The sequence below is a fragment of the Meriones unguiculatus genome, chromosome 3 (assembly GCF_030254825.1).
Source record: "Meriones unguiculatus strain TT.TT164.6M chromosome 3, Bangor_MerUng_6.1, whole genome shotgun sequence".
NCBI lineage: Eukaryota > Metazoa > Chordata > Mammalia > Rodentia > Muridae > Meriones > Meriones unguiculatus.
In genome coordinates, this window is record NC_083351.1 from 148,288,161 (window position 1) to 148,308,623 (window position 20,463).

A 20,463-nucleotide genomic window follows, 5' to 3' on the forward strand; every position below is an offset into this window, starting at 1 on the left:
CAATACAAACCCCAGAGCTCTGGAGACCCCTCGTCCCAGACTAGCAAAGCAGCTGTGATGTGGCCACAAGCCTGTCCTCTTGACAAATTCATCCATTTTATTTACACTGTTTTCATTGAGTAACTGTTTTCTTTTCCCCTCCCCTCCCCTTTCTTGGCATTTCCATCCCCTTCCTAGCTTTTTGTATCCACACCGTACTTTCTGTAGTATTTGGACTTTATCTTATTGGTTGTTTTTATTGTTTTTGTTGTTCCTTTACATTTAAAACTTGCATTTTCTTTTTTTATTCCCCTTCATATATTTATCTAATTTTAGGTTTGGGTTTTTTTTTTAAGATTTTATTCATATATTTTGCCTATATGTATGCATGTGTACAACATGCATGCCTGATTCCCAAGGAGGTCAATAGAGGGCGTCAGGTCCCCTGGAACTGGAGGTACAGTGGTTAAGAACCATGTGGGTCCTGGGAATGAAACCCAGGTCCCCTGTAGGAATAGCTAGTGCTCTACATTGATGAGCCATCTCTCTTGCCCCTCTAATTTTGTTTTCAAAGTTTTCCATGATTGGAACTTGGTTTTGTCTTTTATTTCTTTTTTAATCTCTTGCTCATATTCCTTCAAAATATTCCTCTATACTTCTCCTTTTTCTTTTCATTTATATAATCTTGCTTCTCCTGTGTTTTTCTTTTTCCATGTGTTCTTTTATTTTTTTTTCACTTAATATATTTATCATTTCCCCATTTACTCAAAATAAGTTTTAGCTTCACAGAAAATTCTACGTTAGTTTTTTTCATTGTCTGGTTTACAATGATTGGTGATGTACTAGTGTGCTTTAATCAGTTTTCCTGGTATTTTTGTATCTAGTACATTGTGGTGGTGTTGTTACAATAGTTGTTAGTCTTCACCGCTTGATTCCAGGGATTGAACCATCAAGAGGAGGCACCTTAATAAGATCTCTAAATGAATCCGAGAATATATTAAACAGATGTGCATACTGTACCATAAAAACATAAGGAGTATGAAAAGTGTGGGCAGCACAATTTCTTTAAGAGATAATACATATCCAACTACTAAATTCATAGACACTAAAATGGATAAAATTCTGTGTGCAGATTTTCAAGTTTACTCATAAAAATAATCAGTTACTTCAAAGAGAACACAAACAAGCAAATGAACCCACACCAGACCATGGAGAGAAGAGAAAAACACAGCAAAGTGGGTGAGAAAATCAGCACATAACACCAGTTTGATCACTAGAGCCTCCATAAAAGGTCAAACGCAATGATATGTATCTACAATCTGGGCAGTAATACTTAGAGACAGGAGGCAGATACAGGGAACAGAGTACAGGAGCTCTCCAGTCAGATCCCCTGACATACACTGTGATGAAGCACAAACAAGACAGACCCTGCCTTAATAAGGCAAAACTGACTCACAAAAGTTGTCCTGGGACCTCCACATAAGCCCTCGCTCATATGCACATACATACATACAAGTGCACACACAAAATAAAATAATGTTTAAATTAAAATGAAACTGTCATATGATCTAGCTATTCCATGCCTGAGTATATATTTAAAGAATGCTAAGTCAGCAGGCCACGGAGATTAGCACATCCATGCTTATCACTGCAGTATTTGCAATAGCTAGGAAATGGAACTAAGCCTACCTATCTACCAATATGACAGAAAGATAGAAGATGGACAAAGGAAGTGTGCAAACATACAATGGAATTTTTTTCAGCTGTAAAGAAAAGAAAAATCATGGCAGCAGGCAAATGGATGGAAGTAAAGGCCTTTATGTTAACTGAAATGCCTCTAGATGCAGTCTCAACTTAAATGTGTGTCTGTGTGTGTGTGTGTGTAGCTAAAAGTAAAAAGGAGACCTTGAGGTGAGAAGATGCTCTAGAAGAGGGTAGCAGGGAGCAGAAGGCGTGGCTGTTGAAGGAGAGACAGCGGTGAAGAATGGGAGGGGAGGTCTGCCAGCAAACACTATAATGACCGACCAGCTTTACTCCAGAAATGGAAATATGAAGGCCTTTCCTAGACAAGCAAATTTAGAAATGTGCTTGTTAGGTGTAGCTCGTGAATTCTTGCTTGTTTGTTTAACACAGGGTCTCATAACTATACAGCCCAGGCTGGTTTAGAACTTACTATGTAGCACCAGTCGGCTGGTTGGTCTCAAATTCATGGCAATCCTGATCCTGCTTCCAAACCGATCTGTCTTATAAGAAATCTCCTCCCCCTCCAGCCCCCCGCCTTTTTCTGAGTCAGGGTGACTTTTTTGTGAACTTCTGATCCTCCTGCCTCTACCCATGGAGTGCAGAGCTCACAAGCGTGCAAGATCAGGTCAAGTTTTATGTAGTGCTGGGGACTGAACCTAGGGTTTATTGCATGCTAGGTAAACCTCTGCTACAGTCCAGCCTTCATTAGAAATTCCTCAAGAAAATTCTTCATTTAGAAAGAAAATGAAGGTAATTACTATCAGGAAAGTCTCCAAAAGTATAAAACTCATTAGTAGAGATAAATATATTGTCAAATACAGAACACTTCATTGCTGCAATGACAGTATGGAACCTTTTAAGTTTCTAGTATGAAGGCCAAAAGTTAAAATGTTCAAAAGCAACTCTAGCTATAGTAAGTTAAAGGAATATAAAAAAAAAATATGTTGATTGTAAACACAGAAATGCAAATTTGGGGGAAAAGGGTCAAAGCCTAGGCATTTGTTTGTGATCAAAGTTGTTATGAGCTTAAAATAGTTTATTACAACAATATGTCTTCTGTAAACCTCATGGTAACCACAGAACAGAAAACTGCAGCACATGCACAAACAGGAAAAAAAACAGGAATTAGAGCTTCACACTGCAGGAAAAAACACCACAGCACAAAGGAAAACAACAAGCAAGAAGTAATGAACAAGATACAACCGAGAGCAACCAAATGGATGGATCACATCCTCACCCAGTAAGGAGCCTACATGGAAAGAGTCAAAGCGGCCTAAATAGGAGAGACCTTTTAGCTTCAAAACACACACGGACTTAAAGTGAAAAGGTGAAGATAGCTCATATATGTGTTGGACAAGAGAAAACGAAAATGGTCTATATTTTAAAGGATGAAACAACATTTACACCAAGACTGTTGCAAGAAGCGAATACGCAGAGTGTGAATACATCAGAGAGATGAAAGCTGGCTCGGTGGTTGAGGACACTCCTTGTTCTTACGGAGGATATGGGTTGGGTTCCCAGCACCCACAGGGTGGCTCACAGCAATCCTAACTCCAGTTCACGGGGATCCATCATCTGTACTCTACGGGTACCAAACTGGCACATGCAGCGTACACACATGTAGGCAAAACACTCATGTACATAAAGTAAATTGATCTTTAAAATGTATGAATATGTATCAAAGCATTAAAAAAGTAAAGCAAAAATTAATAAATGTAAAAAGAATTAGGCTCTAGTTCAGTAATAGGAGTCTTCAAGATCCTATTTAGTCCAATTAGACCTATACATTCAGGAGTAGTGAAATGTGTGTACTTCTCTAGCATGCAAGGAACACTCTAGCAAGGAACATTCTCTCAGAGACAGAATATTACATCACAAAACAATCTTAATGAGTTCAAGATTGAAATAGTTTGGCTATGCTTTCCAACCACAACAGTGCGAAGTTAGAATCAACACCAGAAGGAATCTTAGAAAATTCACAAACATGCAGAAATTAAACACCACACTCCTCCTGAGAAGCTAAAAGATAAACCCAAAAGGGAAATTTAGAAGTATCTTGAGACAAAAAAGAAAAGGGAGCAGGGCTGGAGAGATAGCTCAGAAATTAAGAGCACTTACTGATCTCGAAGACAACCTCCTGAAACTCTAGCTCCCGGGGGGTGTGATGCCTCTGTTCCTGGTCCGGTCCCCACGCCATCTGCATCTGTATCTGTTCATGTTCTCCTCCCTGCTTTCTCTCACACACACAATATAGTAGTTTGAACAAAAAAATACCACCAATAGGCTCTAACATTTAACATTTAACAGTTGGCAGTGCTGTCTGGGGAGGTCTAGAAGAGGTGTACTTGATAGGGAAGTAAAACACTGGGAGGGGGCTTTGAGGTTTCAAAGCCTGGTATCATTCCCAGTGTGTAGCCTTCTTTGTGTCTCTGTATATGTCAGTCTGGTTTGTCTGTCTGTCTGTCTGTCTCTGTCTTTCTGTCTATTTGTCTCTGTATCTCAGTGACTAATGCACACACAATAAAAATAAAAACTCTTTAGAAAAAAAACAGTAACAACTGATTAAAATCTATGGGATGCAACATTCTAAGTGGTAGGTTTATACTAGTAAAAAAAACTTATAGATCCCAAATAATGTTACACTGAGCCTCAAGGAACTAGAAAAAGAACAAACCTTAAGTTTGCAGAAACAATGCAGATCAGAACAAAAACTGGTTCAATAAAGAACAGAAAAGACAGTTTAAAATGAGTAAAATGAATAGTTGGTTTCTCATAAAGAGAACCAAACTTCCAGAGAGAGAGAGAGAGAGAACCCATGCACTTGCTGAGGTACATAGACCTGGATCAGGATGAAGTGCAGTTTGTTCTCTACACAAAGCTGGGCCTGGATGAACAGCATGGCCAAATGGCTATGTTAAGCAGGAGGCTTGTGCTTAAGTGAAGACCCAAAGACCAACGAGTCAGGGTTTCATCGTCTTTTACTCTGTGAGGCCTGCACCAGCTGCTCTGAAAACAGCGTCCCTCTTTTCATATGACCCAGTTGAGTTGGCTGCATCACTCATTGATATGTTGTGCTCAATAAGTTCACAGGCCTAGTTTTCTGATATGATTTTGATACTCATGTGTCTGTGTGGTGTTGGTGTAATTTGATAAGTTCATAGGTGCTAATGATTTACTTATGTGAATAACTCATTTGTCACTCTATGGTTCGTGGTTTGTGTTGGACATACAATGATTAATTACTTACACAAACACATTCAGTCACTCAAAATGCAGCTTGAGAGCTGGAATTTTATATGCTGTGGGATAATCTATAAAAGTCTGCAGCCTGACCTCCACACCCTCCAAGAGCCTAACAAATAAGAAATAGACATAATAATTACAGTGCGTTTTTTAAACTGACTCTTTGGTTTCTGAAACAAGTTCTAGCTGTGAATCCCATACTGGCTGAGAATTCTCTACTCAGTGCCGCTGTCCTCCAGCTACTGCTCTTCCTGTAGCAGCTTACCAAATGCTGGGATTTCAGGCATGTACATACCATCACACCCAGGTTACAAGTATGTTTTCAATAAATAAAAACGGTATTTTATCTTGAACTCTGGATAAGGTCTAAAAAAAAAAATTCAATGAGTTCTACCTCCTTTTTTTAATTTAAATGTTTTACTTTTTTGAGAATTCCATATATGACTACTGTAAATATATATTTTCCACCCCAATTCCTCCTGTTCATGCCCATGACCTCTCAAATTCAAGACTTCTTCTTTAATTATTATTGTGTAATCTCTCTCTCTCTCGATCCCTCTCTCCTTTTTTGATATTAGTGACTCCACCGATCTCTAAAGAGTTGGGCCAATTTTGAATCCCATAGATTATGTCAATCTTTTCAATAATGATTCCCAAAGATGTCCCATGAACTCATGTTCCTGATACTTTCAGGCAAAGTCAAAACAATGTTAATAATACTGAAGTTTGGCTACTGTGCTGTATTTGTACTGATGGTATAAAAAATGATAGTGATCAAAAGTGTGGGCTTTACCACTAATCAGACGCTAGCACCAAATTATACAGATAGTTAGCTTCTGCTCAGAATAGGCACAATGCAAATGTTACTCATTTGAACACATTTCAGCCTTTGGAACTAATCAGAGAGAGGGTAGTAAGGGGACAGAACAGAGAGCCATCCATTGTGCACCTCTGCGAGAGTCAGGGCAACAAGGTGAAACTGTATTCTGTAGAGTGAATATAAGGATGAGTTCTAGGAATCTAGAAAAGAGAAACAGGGAATCTAAAGGCAAGAGAAGGCTGTGAGTTGGCTTAGTGGGTAACGCATTTGCAGCACAGGAGTGAAGACCTAAGCTCAGTCCCCAGTACCGAGATAAACTGGCATAGCACGGTGCCTCTATAATCCCAGTGTGCTGGAGTAGGAAACATGTGGTCTTATGTGGAGAATGAAGTGGAAAGAGGATAAAAGGTTAAACACTCATTAACTGAGCTTGATGACAGATCAATACAGCAGCAAACTGGAAGTAAAGACTAGAAGGCATGAACCTATTAGAAAGATGAAGGTATCAGAAAAGAATGACCTGAGGACAAGAGTGGAAAATTCCTAGGAAAGAGACATGACAGATGCTCCAGACACACCAAGTGGAACAAAGACGTCAGAAAGCTAATCTGTAAACATAAGCAGTTACACATCACACTAAGCAGAAATACTGTGTCTTTCTATTGCACGCACATTCATCAGGCAACTCATTCACTGAATCAACAAGTACTATGCCACCTGGCATGTGCCAAGTTCTTCAAACAGCCCATGAAGACTAAGACATAGACACTGTCTCCTAAGATTTAAGTTAATGCACATTACAGTGTGGCAAGTGCTAAGAAAATGTGGTGGTTCCTTAGGAACCATGGTAACCAAGGAATGGGTGGAAAGCGGGGAAGACGGATGTAAACCCCACAAAGAAAGCAACATCCACATTAGCTCATAAGAATAACATAGGTTTTACAATAAAAAACAAAGATGTACAACCGTGTACACACATTCTTGGGAATGTATGTTAGAAAGTGAGTAATATACTGGTCAAGGTTGTGGCAGGCAAACGATAGTAGATACAAACAGGGAAATGTGTAATTTTTAAAGAAGGGACTTCTTACTAGCACATAAGCTAAGAAAACCTGATGTATTAATAAAGAACAGAAAGGAATACAAGCAACGGTACAAGAAAGAAGCCAAGCAAGTAACCTCCTGTATGTGCCCTCAGCTCCCTGACTAATCTGCTCACATCTCTCTAGTTAGCAGCTGACTGAGGGTTAAGGGCAGGAAAGCCTATGAAGGCAGTAATGGAGGTCAGCCTCCTGGGCATGCTAAGAGAAGAGGAGACAGCAGAGTTAGAGAAACAGGCAAATGCAAGTATCTCAGACAGAGCAGCAGAGACCTGCCTCTGAGAAGGGTCATGCTGAGGGACAGATGGTAAAGGTTGAAGGCAGGGATGGGGCACACGGGTGCAGCACAGGGCCCAAAGCATAAAGCCATACCACAGTTTATGTCTGGCCAGCTTCTCAAGGTAATGTGGGTCCCTTGGAGGGTTTTGAGCAAGGGACTGGCACAAACATAGCTGCACATGTAGCAGTGTGGACACCCACTCTGGACTCTCTGGAAAGAGACTTTATGAGGAAGTCAGACAGACCCAGGCTTGTAACTTTTCTTGCTATGTGACAGTGTCACAGCCCAGCCAGGAGACCAGCAGTTCTCAACCTGTGGGTCCTGGCACCTTTGGGAGCTGAACAACCATTTCACAGGGGTTGCATATCAGATATCCTGCATATGAGATATTTATACTATGATTCATAACAGTAGCAAAATTACAACTATGAAGTAGCAACAAAAATAATTTTATGCTTGGGGTCACCATCACATGAGGAACTGTATTAAAGGGTTGCTTCATTAGGGCAGGTGAGAACCACTGCAGTAGACAGAAAGCCTCTCCGCTATTTGAACACATAAATATAATGTATACAGTTATTAAGTGGCTAGTTAAAAGAATAAGAAGAACCGAAGGCTATCATAGGAGTAGCAATAGGAAGATGAAGATGCCAACACTGCAGTGAAGAAAACAAAACTTAGAGATCCATGGGTCGACATTTAAAGTCCCAAGAATAGGGCACTCCTCAACAGCCACTCAGGAGAGGGACTGTGAAAAAGCTTCTCCAAATGTTGGATGAACAGCAACTAGAACCACAGGAAGGCACCACGCCTGAGGTGGTGGCACTGCTCATGTGGCACAAACAGAACAAACATTCCTGGGAAGCAGACAAGAAGGAGCAAGTACCCTCTTTCTCCTCCACCCCACAGTCTTCCCCAGCACTACTTAGAGCATAGCCTGCCAGGGAGCCAGAGGGGGCAGGCATGTGCTCTGTAGAGTCCCAGCCCCTGCAGCATGAAACAGCGATGGAGCCATAATCTGAGGGACAATAACTTAACAGCACAGGAATCCTGCAAAAGAAACTCAACCTTCCTAATCCTCGGTTTTCTAGTCTGTGAAATGGGTGTAAAAAATGAATAGCAAACTCACATGATTATTAAGAGCATTGAGTTAATAAACTATGCAAAATTTCATTATAGTGCCTGTAAGGGAGCAGCTATTCAATAAAAGTTAATTTTCTTGCCCTTTTCAAAAATTGGTAATAACAAGTAAAACACAGAAGCAATATGAGAATTAATTAGTATATGTATGGCTCTAGGAAATGGCTAGATTTTCTCATATTTTGTAAATTATTCCTATTACATGCTATATTGATCTCAATTTGTGTTTAATCTCTCCTTTTGAAAACTTTGTCACTCACTCTCTTTCTGTCTTCTGGCTTTGCTCTCTCATTCTCCTGATCTCTCTCTCTCATATACTAGTATACAGTCACATACAAACATACATATACATATACACACACTCCTCTTATTCTCAGAATTCTTTGTAATAAAGTAGTATATATTATAAATATATATAATATATAACATATTATAAATAAAGTAATATATAATATTATTCATACATGTATAAATATATGTATTTATGTATATATAAATAAATAAATGTGACAAAAACCCAGTTGGCATCCAGCCACAACATGGTGATCAAGGACCAAAACCAGGAAGGAGTTTTTTCATACTGCTGAGCACCATTCTCATATTCCCCATTCTCCTATCTGGGGAAGATATTTTCTCGGGTTTTATGGGTAAACTGAATCTGGCTAATAGGCAACAGAAGTGACTCACCCTCAGATATAACTGACTCTATACCCTTCACAATCGGGAGGAACTAACATTACAGGAAACATAAAGCCTGTGAGAATGCTGCAAAGGACAAGGACAGAGCATACCATCCTCATAGTTAGTGGTCTGGGGAATTCTTCATGCAAAGGTATTAGTGTCCCAACTGCACCTAACTAAGAAGAACTAAAATGCTTACTCCTGCCACCTGCTTCCACACTCCTGGCCATGAAGGCCGTAGATTCACTTCTGTATCTGTAAGCAAGTGACTTCTTTTACAGAAGAAGAAGAAGAAGAAGAAGAGGAGGAGGAGGAGGAGGAGGAGGAGGAGGAGGAGGAGGAGAAGGAGAAGAAGAAGAAGAAGAAGAAGAAGAAGAAGAAGAAGAAGAAGAAGAAGAAAAGAAGAAGAAGAAGAAGAAGAAGAAGAAGAAGAAGAAGAAGAAGAAGAAGAAGAAGAAGAAGAAGAAGAAGAAGAAGAAGAAGGGAAGAACTAAAATATCAAACAGAAGTCTTGAATATAGCACACTCTTTCAAGGCATCTAGCTGAAAGGACAATAATGTCTCCCCTCAGTTCTAATGCGCTATTCCTGCCACAAGTCCAACACCAGACAGTATGTCCCTTATGCTGAGAGCAAAAGATGAAGCCCTGAGAACCTCTCCGTCACAATGAAGTGCAGAGAGAGGTATGCTGGGAAGGAAGCACAGTCTGCAGCAGGGATTTCTATTCCTGTCCTGTCCGCATGGCCTTTTTGGATTGAAACAAATGCATTTCTTAGGGTCTATTTGTTTTTGACTTTCAGAATACATTTTTTCCTTTTATGAAACTCAGTGGGAAAAATACAATTCCCTTTCCAGTGTTTAAAAAAAGTCACTTTTCTGGAATGTATCTGCTTAACTGACAATTTAATAACAAACTCTCAGTGAGATGGCAGATGTTTACATATACAATGATAAAATGAAACTTTCTCTTTGTTTTAGCAATTACTTTTATCATTTAAGAGAACCAAGTTTATTTCTATTGGTGCTCATAATGCTGAGGGACTTTATATTGAAGATCTGAGCTTTCCAGAAGGAAAAGCCCTCTCATAAATTTAAACACAAGTGAATCCTCAGTCTAGAATCAAAATCTGTTTAATGTCTCAAAATACCAGAAGCTTTGATTGCAGACAGAAAAGAAATCATACGTTTGTAAAATTTACAACAGAGGCAGGGAAGTCCTGAGCTGTTCAGAGAAGAACATTTCTAGTGGTAACTGCTTTGTTCTGTTTCGCCGACACTGAGACACCAGAATGTGCCTCTTTCATGATAAGCTGGATGGTAGGCAGCTTTCAAATATTGACATTGTGGTGCATTTAAAACTTGCAGTTCTGTTCCTTACTTTTCATAGTCAGGGTCTGTCTATGCAATGAGACCCACAAGAATTCTGGCCAGAGACACTAAGCAGAAGTGGGTAGCCACACTGTGTTATCTTTGAGGGAACGGCAGTTGGCACAAGGACAGAGCATGAATTGACCCTGCTAACAATTGGCTGTTTCTTTCTTTCCCTCCACCCCCACCTCCCCTGTCTGGAGTTTTAGGATAAAGAATACCATTTTATCTCTTTTGGGTTGTGGGAATTGATAGGAAAAAAAAATCAAACATTTAAATTTTAATTCTTTTTGGAGTTACTCATGGGTTTTTTTGTTTTCTTTTGTTTTGGTTTGGTTTTGGGTTTTTTTTTTGGTTTTTTTTTTTTTTTTTTGCTTTAATTTCTGGCTTTGGTTCTTTCCCAAAGATAGTGCTTTTAAGAAAAGTAGAGTTTATTGCTCTTTAAAGAGCCCAGTGTTGAGCTATAAAAATTGATTTATGCTCTAGAATATCATCATACGTTTTAGCGCTAACACAGTGTAAGGCATCATCAAGGTCTTCTGTGCACTTTGGCTTTTCTTACTTCACAATATGAATTAGTTCTTGTTTCTCTGCACTTATGAGTAAGGAACTCCAAACTAAATATACTTGTTAGAAAAAAAGAGGCAAGGAGCCCAGCACAGTGGTGCATCCCAGACTGGGGAAGCTAAGGAGAGAGGATTCTGTGTTCAAGGCCCAACAAACAGAGCAGGGGTGGGGTGTCCCCCACTGGATAAACTGGATTCACACAGATGAAGTTTGAATTCCTAGTACCCACATAAGAGCCTGGCATGAAATTACCATGCTCAAGAAGGGGAGATAAAGGATCCTTATGCCTTTGTAAATAATGTAGGAGGTTATGGAGCAAGATAAGCAATGATGTCAACTTCTGGTCTTCATATGCATGTGTACCTATACATGCATGTGCTCAAATACAGTCAAACATGCATGCACATGAATACACACATACCATACACAAGTACATATCTTAAGAACAAAAAGAAGGTGAAATAAGAGGAAGGGGGTTGAGAGAAAAATAGCAAGGTAGGAAGGCAGAAATGGGGACTAGAAGTCAAACACCCAAACGGTCTGAAAGCAGCAACTTCTGCTCCAAACAGGTAGGATTTCTGCATTGCCTACAAGGCTTTCGAGAGGCTTACCCATACTCATCTTGATGGGCAGGTTTTCTCTGCTGGCTGCTTCCACTAGATGTCTCCGAACTTCCATCACTGCTTCTTTGTGCTTGGTGTTCAGTAAGACTTCCCACAGGGCCTTGGCTGAGGCGTCACTGCAGTGAACACAAAACAGTTTAGAATAACTTCCTACTGGGAACTGAGAAGGACTACAAGAAAAGAAAGCCTCAGGCATTTCCTTATGAGTACTAATCCCATCATTCCCACTGGTAAGTATTACCTTGATACAAAGTAGCTAACTCATTTAATGAGCAGAGTATTAAGGAGTTAAGGGGACAACATAATCAAGAGGAAATCACGGGGGGATACAAAGTGAATAAAGTGTAATTAATAAAGAAAAAATATATAAAAAAAGAAAGTATGAGAAAATCATGTATTAGATTTTTTTTGAGACTTTTCACTTGAAACTAGTTCACAATGCAATTCGTTGCTAAAAAAAAACACATGAATGTCACATAAGCCAAAATTAAATGTAATGCTAAAAATGACATCAATAGTGACAGCACTGTGTCAACTTGAGATAGCAAACTGTCTGAGAAGCACAAAGAAATGCTCACTGAGAATTCTTGTACAGATTCTCAATGGACTTCCTAATCAGCAGACTTCCTACTGAATAAGAATGAGGGCTCACACTCAGTAGCAGGCCCTGAAGTATTCTGCTCCAGGCCTTCGGTTGGAAGGATGGCACGTATGGAAGCCTTTACAATTAGCTGTTGATAGCAGCCCAAGCACTGCATTATGCAGGGACCCATCTGCGCTCACTTCCCAGTAGCTCTCTGTCTCATCCGCCATGCTGTGTCCCCGTTATAAATGAATACAGTGTTCTTTCTGGAAGGCCATTGCCACGAAGCCAAGTATACACATTTGTAGTAACATTTTCAAAAGCCAATCTAAAGGAAACAAGGGTGACTTCTGTCCTTTCCTAAGGACATCTCCACTTAAAGCCCCACTAACTCACACTAACCTCTCAGTAAGAAGGAGTAGCTCTTATTACACTCTACTCTTCCATAGTGAAGTGACAGCTTTAAACTCTCAAAACTGTTAACTCCTCCGATGGTTAGATTGGCTACCAACCTGACAGACTGAGGGAGACATAGAAAATCAGGAAATCACATTTCTCATCATATCTGTGAGGATGCTTCCAGAGGGTCAATGAATCCAGCGGGAAAGTTCTGACATGAATGTGGCTGTACTGTCCAATATGCTGGGTTGGATGGAAATGGAAATGAAAGGAACAGGTGACGCTTCAAGCCTGGGCTTGGCCCTTGAGTGTGGGCATTCTGCTACTGTCGCCACTACTTGAGGTATAAGACTCTCCATTCAACTGTTGAATACTGACTCACATCAGAGACTTACATGAAGCTTTTAGGCCTCCATCCTAGGCCTAGGGCTGGACCTTGCCCCTCACTCCTCCGTTACCTCATTCAGGTGCATCCAGCCTCTTCGATTGAGCAGCTCTAGCTTTCCAGCAGCTCACAGCTACTGTGGAACCCCCAGTGTGCAACTGTAGAAGCCCTTTTTGTAATTATATATTCAGTCATTGTGCTTCTCTAGAGGACCCTAATAGAACTCTGCATTCATTATGCTTAAGTTTAATTAAATAAACAAGTAAATTATATGGCATACCCTATATGTAGGGGCGTACAGATAAAATAAACTTTCAATGATTTAAAATCTGGAAGCTGACATTTATAATAAATAAGTAAGAACATTACAAAACTGTGATACGAGTAATGAATGATGAGTAAAGAGAGTCCATGTGAATATAGTCCTATCTGGGAGGACAGAGACTTGGGAGCTGAGAGAACTTCTACTGCAAACAAGCTAGTGCAAAGAAACATAAACTCTTAGGCAGCCAAAGGAAGAAGTGATAACTACTCAGGACAGGGCACGTAAAGGAAGCTCAACAAGGATATCAGGTCACAGTTACAAACAGGAGAAAGGCGCATTTGAGAACATACAAAGATGTACATGTGAGGCACCTAAGACTGCTTTGCTCCTCCCTGAAGAAACAGGGGTAAGACAAAGATGGTCTTCATCATAATTCAGTTATGGGGCTTTCAAGAAACACCCAATTTCTCTAAAGACTGGAATACAATAGAGAACCACCAAAGAATGCTCAGCTTCCCAAATTTATGGTCCACAACCACACCCCATCTTTTCCCATCAAAAGGACCTCTCCCCAGACCCCAGGTCTCAGCCTCAACACAAAAGCTGCGGAGTAGAGCATACTACTCTCTTCCTTTCCGTGAGAATATGTCTGTCATTAATGCAATGCCTCTCTAAGACCTCAGCGAATTAACTGACACTGCGGCTGCCTATTAGCTTACAGGAGTGACTGAGACGCACACTCCAGAATCACATAAATATGTTAAAACTACAAACATCGTCCCTATCACCCAATCCAAATACATGGCCTGTCGTGAGATCCTCTTAAGCAGATGACTTCTTCCTCACAACTGTCTGTAACTCTAACTTCCTCATTGACTCTGTCGGCCATCCTTACACACACGTTTTTAAAATTAACTTTTTTTTTTTTACTTTAAGGATTTTTGAAACATAAACAAAACAGTTTTAAAGTATATTTTCAAATACTATACTACGTTTTCTTTTCAAAGCACTTTAGAATTTATAAAGCTGCTTCTTTCCTAAGATTCCCTGCACTCTGCCCATAAGTCTCAGCATTTGCATTGATAGTCTGCAGGGCAGAGCCTTTCAGAGGTCCTCTGTTTCAGGCTCCTGACTTGTTCTGGATGTCCATCCTTTGTCTGATGTCCATCCTCTTTGCCTTTCTGGATAGGAATTGAGCATTTTAGCAAGAGTCCTCCCTCTTGATTAGTTTCTTTAGGTGTGCAGATTTTTTTTAATTTTTATTTTATTTTATTTTATTAATTACACTTTATTCATTTTGTATCCCCCCCCCATAAGCCACTCCCTCCTCCCCTCCCGATCCCACCCTCCCTCCCCTTTCTGCATGCATGCCACTCCCCAAGTCCACTGATAGGGGAGGTTCTCCTCTCCTTCTTTCTGATCTTAGTCTATCAGACAAACCCACTAAAATCTGTGCATCTAAAGAAACTAAGCAAGAGAGAGGACCCTAACTAAAACGGTCAATCCCCATCCTGAAAGGCAAAGAGGATGGACATTAGAAGAAGAAGAAAACAGGAAACAACCTAGGAACCTACCACTGAGGGCCTCTGAAAGCCTCTGCCCTACAGACTATCAAAGCAGATGCTGAGCCTGAAGGTCAACTGTTGGGCAGAGTGAATACAATTTTATGTAAAAAGTGGGAAATAGTAAGAGCTGGAGAGGACAGGGTCTCCACAAGGAGAGCAACAGAACAAGGAAATTTGAACACAGGGAACTTCCCAGAGACTCATACTCCAACCAAGGACTATTCATGGAGATAACCTAGAACCCCTGCACAGATGTAGCCCATGGCAGTTCAGTGTCCAAGTGGGTTACATAGTAATGGGAAGAGGGACTGCCTCTGACATAATCTGATTGGCCTGCTCTTTGATCACCTCCCCCTGAGGGGGGAGCAGCCTTACCAGGTCACAGAAGAAGTCAATGCAGCCACTCTTGATAGGTGTGCAGATTTTAGTAAGTTTATCCTATATTATATGTCTGTATGAGTGAGTATATACTGTGTGCGTCTTTCTGCTTCTGGGACAGCTCACTCAGGATGATCTTTTCCAGATCCCACCATTTACCTGCAAATTTCATCATTTCCTTGAAACAGTAAGATCTGGAGAGGACAAGAACTCCACAAGGAGAGCAACAGAACCAAAAATCTGAGCATAGGGGTCTTTCCTGAGACTGAGACTCCAACCAAGGACTATGCATGGAGATAACCTAAGACCCCTGCACAGATGTAGCCCATGCAGTTCAGTATCCAAGTGGGTTCCACTGTAATAGGAACAGGGACTGTCTCTGACATGAACTGATTTACCTGCTCTTTGATCACCTCCCCCTGAGGGGGGAGCATCATTACCAGGACACAGAAGAAGACAATGCAGCCACTCCTGATGAGACTTAATTGACTAGGATCAGAAGGAAGGAAAAGAAGACCTCCCCTATCAGTGGACTTGGGGAGGGGCATGCATGCAGAGGGTGGAGGAAGGGAGGGATTGGGACGGGAGGAGGGAGGGAACCACAGGGGTGATACAAAGTGAATAAAGTGTAATTAATAAAGCATTTTTAAAAAAGCAAAAAAAAAAATAAGAATTTATAAAGCATATTGCTCTGATCCTTTCTTCTCAGGATCTATGTGATGATAGCTAACTCAATCTAAACAGACAAAGAGAAGCTAGCCACCTAACTGAAGTATACTCATCCTGAAATGGCAAAATCAGAGATCATATTCAGGTAACTTTCTAAGGATGAGGAGATTGCTCCTGGGGTAAATCACCTACCACAAAAGTGTGAACCCATAAAAAGGGAAGAAACAATACTATATATCTGTAATCCTGGACTCCTATGACAAGGTAGGAGGTAGAGACACAAGAATCCACAAAAGAGTGTGGGCCAGCTAGCCTGGTATACACAGAAATGAACACAAAAATACGTATCAAACAAGATAGAAGGTAAGGACCAACAGTCAGCGTTGCCCTCTGACCTGCAAGCATGTCATAGAGATATGCACTTGTACCCTCACAGATGAATATACAGAGAAAGAGTGTTTTATTTTCTTTCTGAATTTTCAAATTTTCCATATATCTACATGTAATGTATATTATATATATATAATCTTTTAAAAATGAAAGGACAAAACATTGCAGTCTAAGTTGCCAAGAGAGATCACTGTACTTACTTTATGTTCACTACATCCTAAAAATTAGCTATTTCCTGATCCCTGAAACTGACAGAGTGAAACCACTTACCTCACATCCTGTTTTTAGTAATTTTTTAAGTGATGAGAATTAGAACCTCTGACCTTAGACAGGCAAAGCAGAGCTTTGCTACTGAGCCATATCCACAACCCTGTATATTTCATATTTTGTTTTTCCATAATAAAAATAGTTTAAGCAGCATTAGAACTCGATTCTAAAACTCCAAGTGTCAATGAGCTTCTGGAACTCTGAATAACTCACTTGGTCTTCCTGGAATGTTGTATTTCTAGGAGGTGTGATGTCATTTTCATTTACTGAGAACTGTGCCACAGGTAATATGACAATCATATCTCATGGAATAGCAATTCTCCAGGATATAATAACCCCATCTCAGAAATGAAGAAGCACATTCTTTATGAAGATTAGTTTGGAGTCCCTCCAAGCTTCCACAAAATTCTGTTGAGTCTTCCTGCCTTTCTGATCCCTGTCTCAAAAGGCATAACTTTTCTTTTTTATCTCTTTTCTGTCTCTTTCTATTGGATGCTGGCCAGGGCCTAAGTTTGTTATTTGTTTGTTTGTTTATTTTATTTTTTGTTTGTGTGTTTATTTGTTTGTATTTTGGGCTTTTAAACTCCTTCCCTAAATATCTCCTCCCCCTGATTGGCTGCTTTTCTGCTGTGTGACTAACCTCCATGCCCTAATTCAAAGGGTATGGCTTTCTCTCTCCATCTTCCTCCTCCAAGAAGCTGCTAAGATTGACAGCTTGTATATTTTGTGAGTTTTTCTTTTAGATTCTGATAAAATTGTCCTGTGCTTAAAAAAAAAAAGGACAGGAGATTGGTTTTTCCAAGTTACATAATCAACACACTGTTATTTAAATCCATGCAAACTCTATATTAAGCTTGATTGTACATAATTCTGTAAAAGAAAAGAAACTAGAATGCCAGCATCTGAGGATAAAACCCTACCACATTTGGGTCCTCCAGATTCAAATGTATAAATTTGTTTTACTTTTCCAAAGTACAACTGACTGACTGGTACGTTAGTTCTTTCATTAAAAGTATTTTTCCTTCTCACAAATCTAGTAACAGTAACAGAGAGACATCCCAGAAACTTGTAGAATATGAATTAAGTATGTTTCTACCATTTCCTTTGCTTTTCAAGTCCTATTGTTGAGACATCAGTTCTAATTCATTGTGGTTACTGGAATATAATTTTATAACAATCCATTCTTGGAAGTGCATGATAATATGGTAGTGTGTTTATCTCATGAAAAGATCCGCTGCCTTACTATGAAAATCCAAGTAACAAATTATGACTCAGCTTGGTCAATTTAACAGTAGTTAACATGTTTGTTGGGTTTCTCACTGCTGTTGTTGTGACTGTGTTTCTGTTGGAATAAGGAGACTGGTGACACAGATCCCGTGAGTAAGTCCAGCTTCCATGCACACCATGAAGTTATTGCCACTAACTCTATAGGACGCCAAATACACACAAATGTCTGTTCTTTTTTATTAGATATCTTATACCTTCAAAACTAAAATTATTTTGACAAATGAGCACATTTGAAGACTAACATACCACAACCTGCCACAGATACTGTCTTAATGTCTTCCAAGAGACTGCTTACATGAAAATATGGTCCTTTCCATTCATTCCTGGATCTTTATTCACTGTAATTACTAAGATCTTAATGGAATTTTAGAAGTTGCCTAAGTTTGGCAAGTATGAAATGTCAGAGTCAGCCTAATAGAAATAAACAGGAAATATTCACCACCAAATAAAATACAAAGACGGCAGCACTAATTTTTTAAAGGTGCTTGAATGTTGAGTCACAGCACTACTTCAATCAAGTGGAAGGCATGTAATTAGGAGGTTGATGTTCAACTATGAATGCACACTGTCATCGTATGAGTAAACTTGGGGAAATGGTTTCTTTATGGTGTGCAGGGAAGCTGAGCCTACTCACAGGATCTGTGTCACCAGTTTTTTTTGGTTTTTTCTTTTTTATTCCAACAGAAACACAGTAACAACAGCAGTGATAAACCCAACAAACATTTTACTAGTCTTAAATAGAGCAAGCTGAGTCATAGTTTGTTAACTGAAGGTATAATGACTTCCATTAGTGTGAGCTTGATGAACTAAATAAATTACTCAGATTTCAATAGTCATCTTTCCTCTTGACTGCTACTTTAAACAATTCAGCTTTAAGAAATGTGCCCATTAACCTTGACCTCAAAAAAAAACGTGAAAGAATTACAATATAGGAGACATTAATTAACCAGCCTTTCCTTCATTGTTCTTTCAAAATATCAGCACTTTCTGCAGCTGAACATTCATCGAGTAACTGCAGCCTCTGGAGAAGATCTAACAGAGAAATAGGAATGGAGTATGCTCCTTCAGGTGACAGGAACAGCAGCTCTGGGAGAACAAAACACAGTCCACATGTAAGGTAAAGGTCAGAAGCAAACTGAGGAATAACCAGGGATACGTAGAGACCTTATCTCAAAAACATAAAAAAACAAAATAACAAAGGCTAATATCCGGAATATATAAAGAACCCAAGAAGTTAAACAGCAACAAACCAAGTAATCCAATTAAAAAATGGGTACAGAGCTAAACAGAGAATTCTCAATAGAGGAATACTGAATGGCAGAGGAACACTAAAAGAAATGTTCAACATCCTTAGTTATCAGGGAAATGCAAATCAAAATGACCCTGAGATTTCACCTTACATCCATCAGAATGGCTAAGATCAAAAACTCAAGTGACAATACATGCTGGAGAGAATGTGGAGAAAGGAGAACCCTCCTCCATTGCTGGTGGGAATGTAAACTTGTACAATCACTTTGGAAATCAATCTGGCACTTTCTCAGACAATTAGGAATAGTGCTACCTCAACATCCAACTATACCACTCCTAGGCATATATCCAAAAGATGCCCAAGATACAACAAGGACATTTGCTCAACCATGTTCATAGCAGCTTTATTTGTAATAGCCAGAATCTGGAAACAACCCAGATGTTCCTCAACTGAGGAATAGATAAAGAAATTGTGGTATATTTACACAATGGAATACTAATCAGCAATTAAAAACAAGGAAATCATGAAATTTGCAGGTAAATGGTGGGAACTGGAAAGGATCATCCCGAGTGAGTTATCCCAGAAGCAGAAAGACACACACGGTATATACTCACTTACAAGTGGATATTAGACATATAATATAGGACAATCATACTAAAATTTATACACCTAAAGAAGTTAAGCAAGAAGGAGGACCTTGGGTAAGATGCTCAACCTTCATTTAGAAAGGCAAATGGGATAGACATCAGAAGAAGGTGAAAACAAGGAACAAGACAGGAGCCTAAAATGGAGGGACTTTGACAGACTCTACCTAGCAGGGTATTAAAGCAGATGCTGAGTCTCACAGCCAAACTTTGGGCAGGGTGCAGGGAATATTATGAAAGAAGGGGGAGATAGACCTGGAAGGGTCTGGCACCCTACAAGGATAACAATAGAACCAAAATATCTGGGCCCAGGGGTCTTTTCTGAGACTGATACTCCAACCAAGACCATTCATGGAGATAACCCTACACAGATGTAGCCCATCACAGCTCAGTCTCCAAATAGGCTCCCTAGTGAGGGGACATGAACTCAGTGGCTGACTCTTTTATCACCGCCCCCTAAGGGGGGAGCAGCCTTCCCAGGCCACAGAAGAAGACTATGAAAGACAGGCCTGATAAGACCTGATAGGCTAGGGTCATATGGAAGGGGAGGATGTCCTCCCCTATCAGTGGACTGGGGAAGGGGCATGGAAGGAGATGAGGGAGGAAGTGTGGGATTGGGAGGGGACTAGGGTGAGGGTACAGCTGGAACACAGAGTGAATAAATTGTAATAAATAAAAAAATTATATTAAAAATAAGAAAAAAAGATCCTTGGTGAAGTCATAAGGGTTTGATTGAAAAGCCACTACTCTCTAAAAGATGAGGTCTCCACAGAAACTGCTCAAAAACAGAGCAGGAAAAAGCACAACTGAAGTTTTAAAAAAAAATAGGCAAAAAACA

General features: G+C 39.9%; 1 protein-coding gene across 1 annotated transcript in view; it reads right to left on the minus strand.

Annotated features, from left to right (window-relative positions):
• The window catches only part of Scfd2 (sec1 family domain containing 2), a 307,046-nt gene that overhangs the window by 269,233 nt on the left and 17,350 nt on the right, over window positions 1–20,463 (minus strand). Inside the window, exon 3 of the mRNA XM_060380761.1 lies at window positions 11,533–11,660. Coding sequence (XP_060236744.1) covers window positions 11,533–11,660 — 128 coding nt within the window. The remainder of the gene's footprint in view (window positions 1–11,532; window positions 11,661–20,463) is intronic.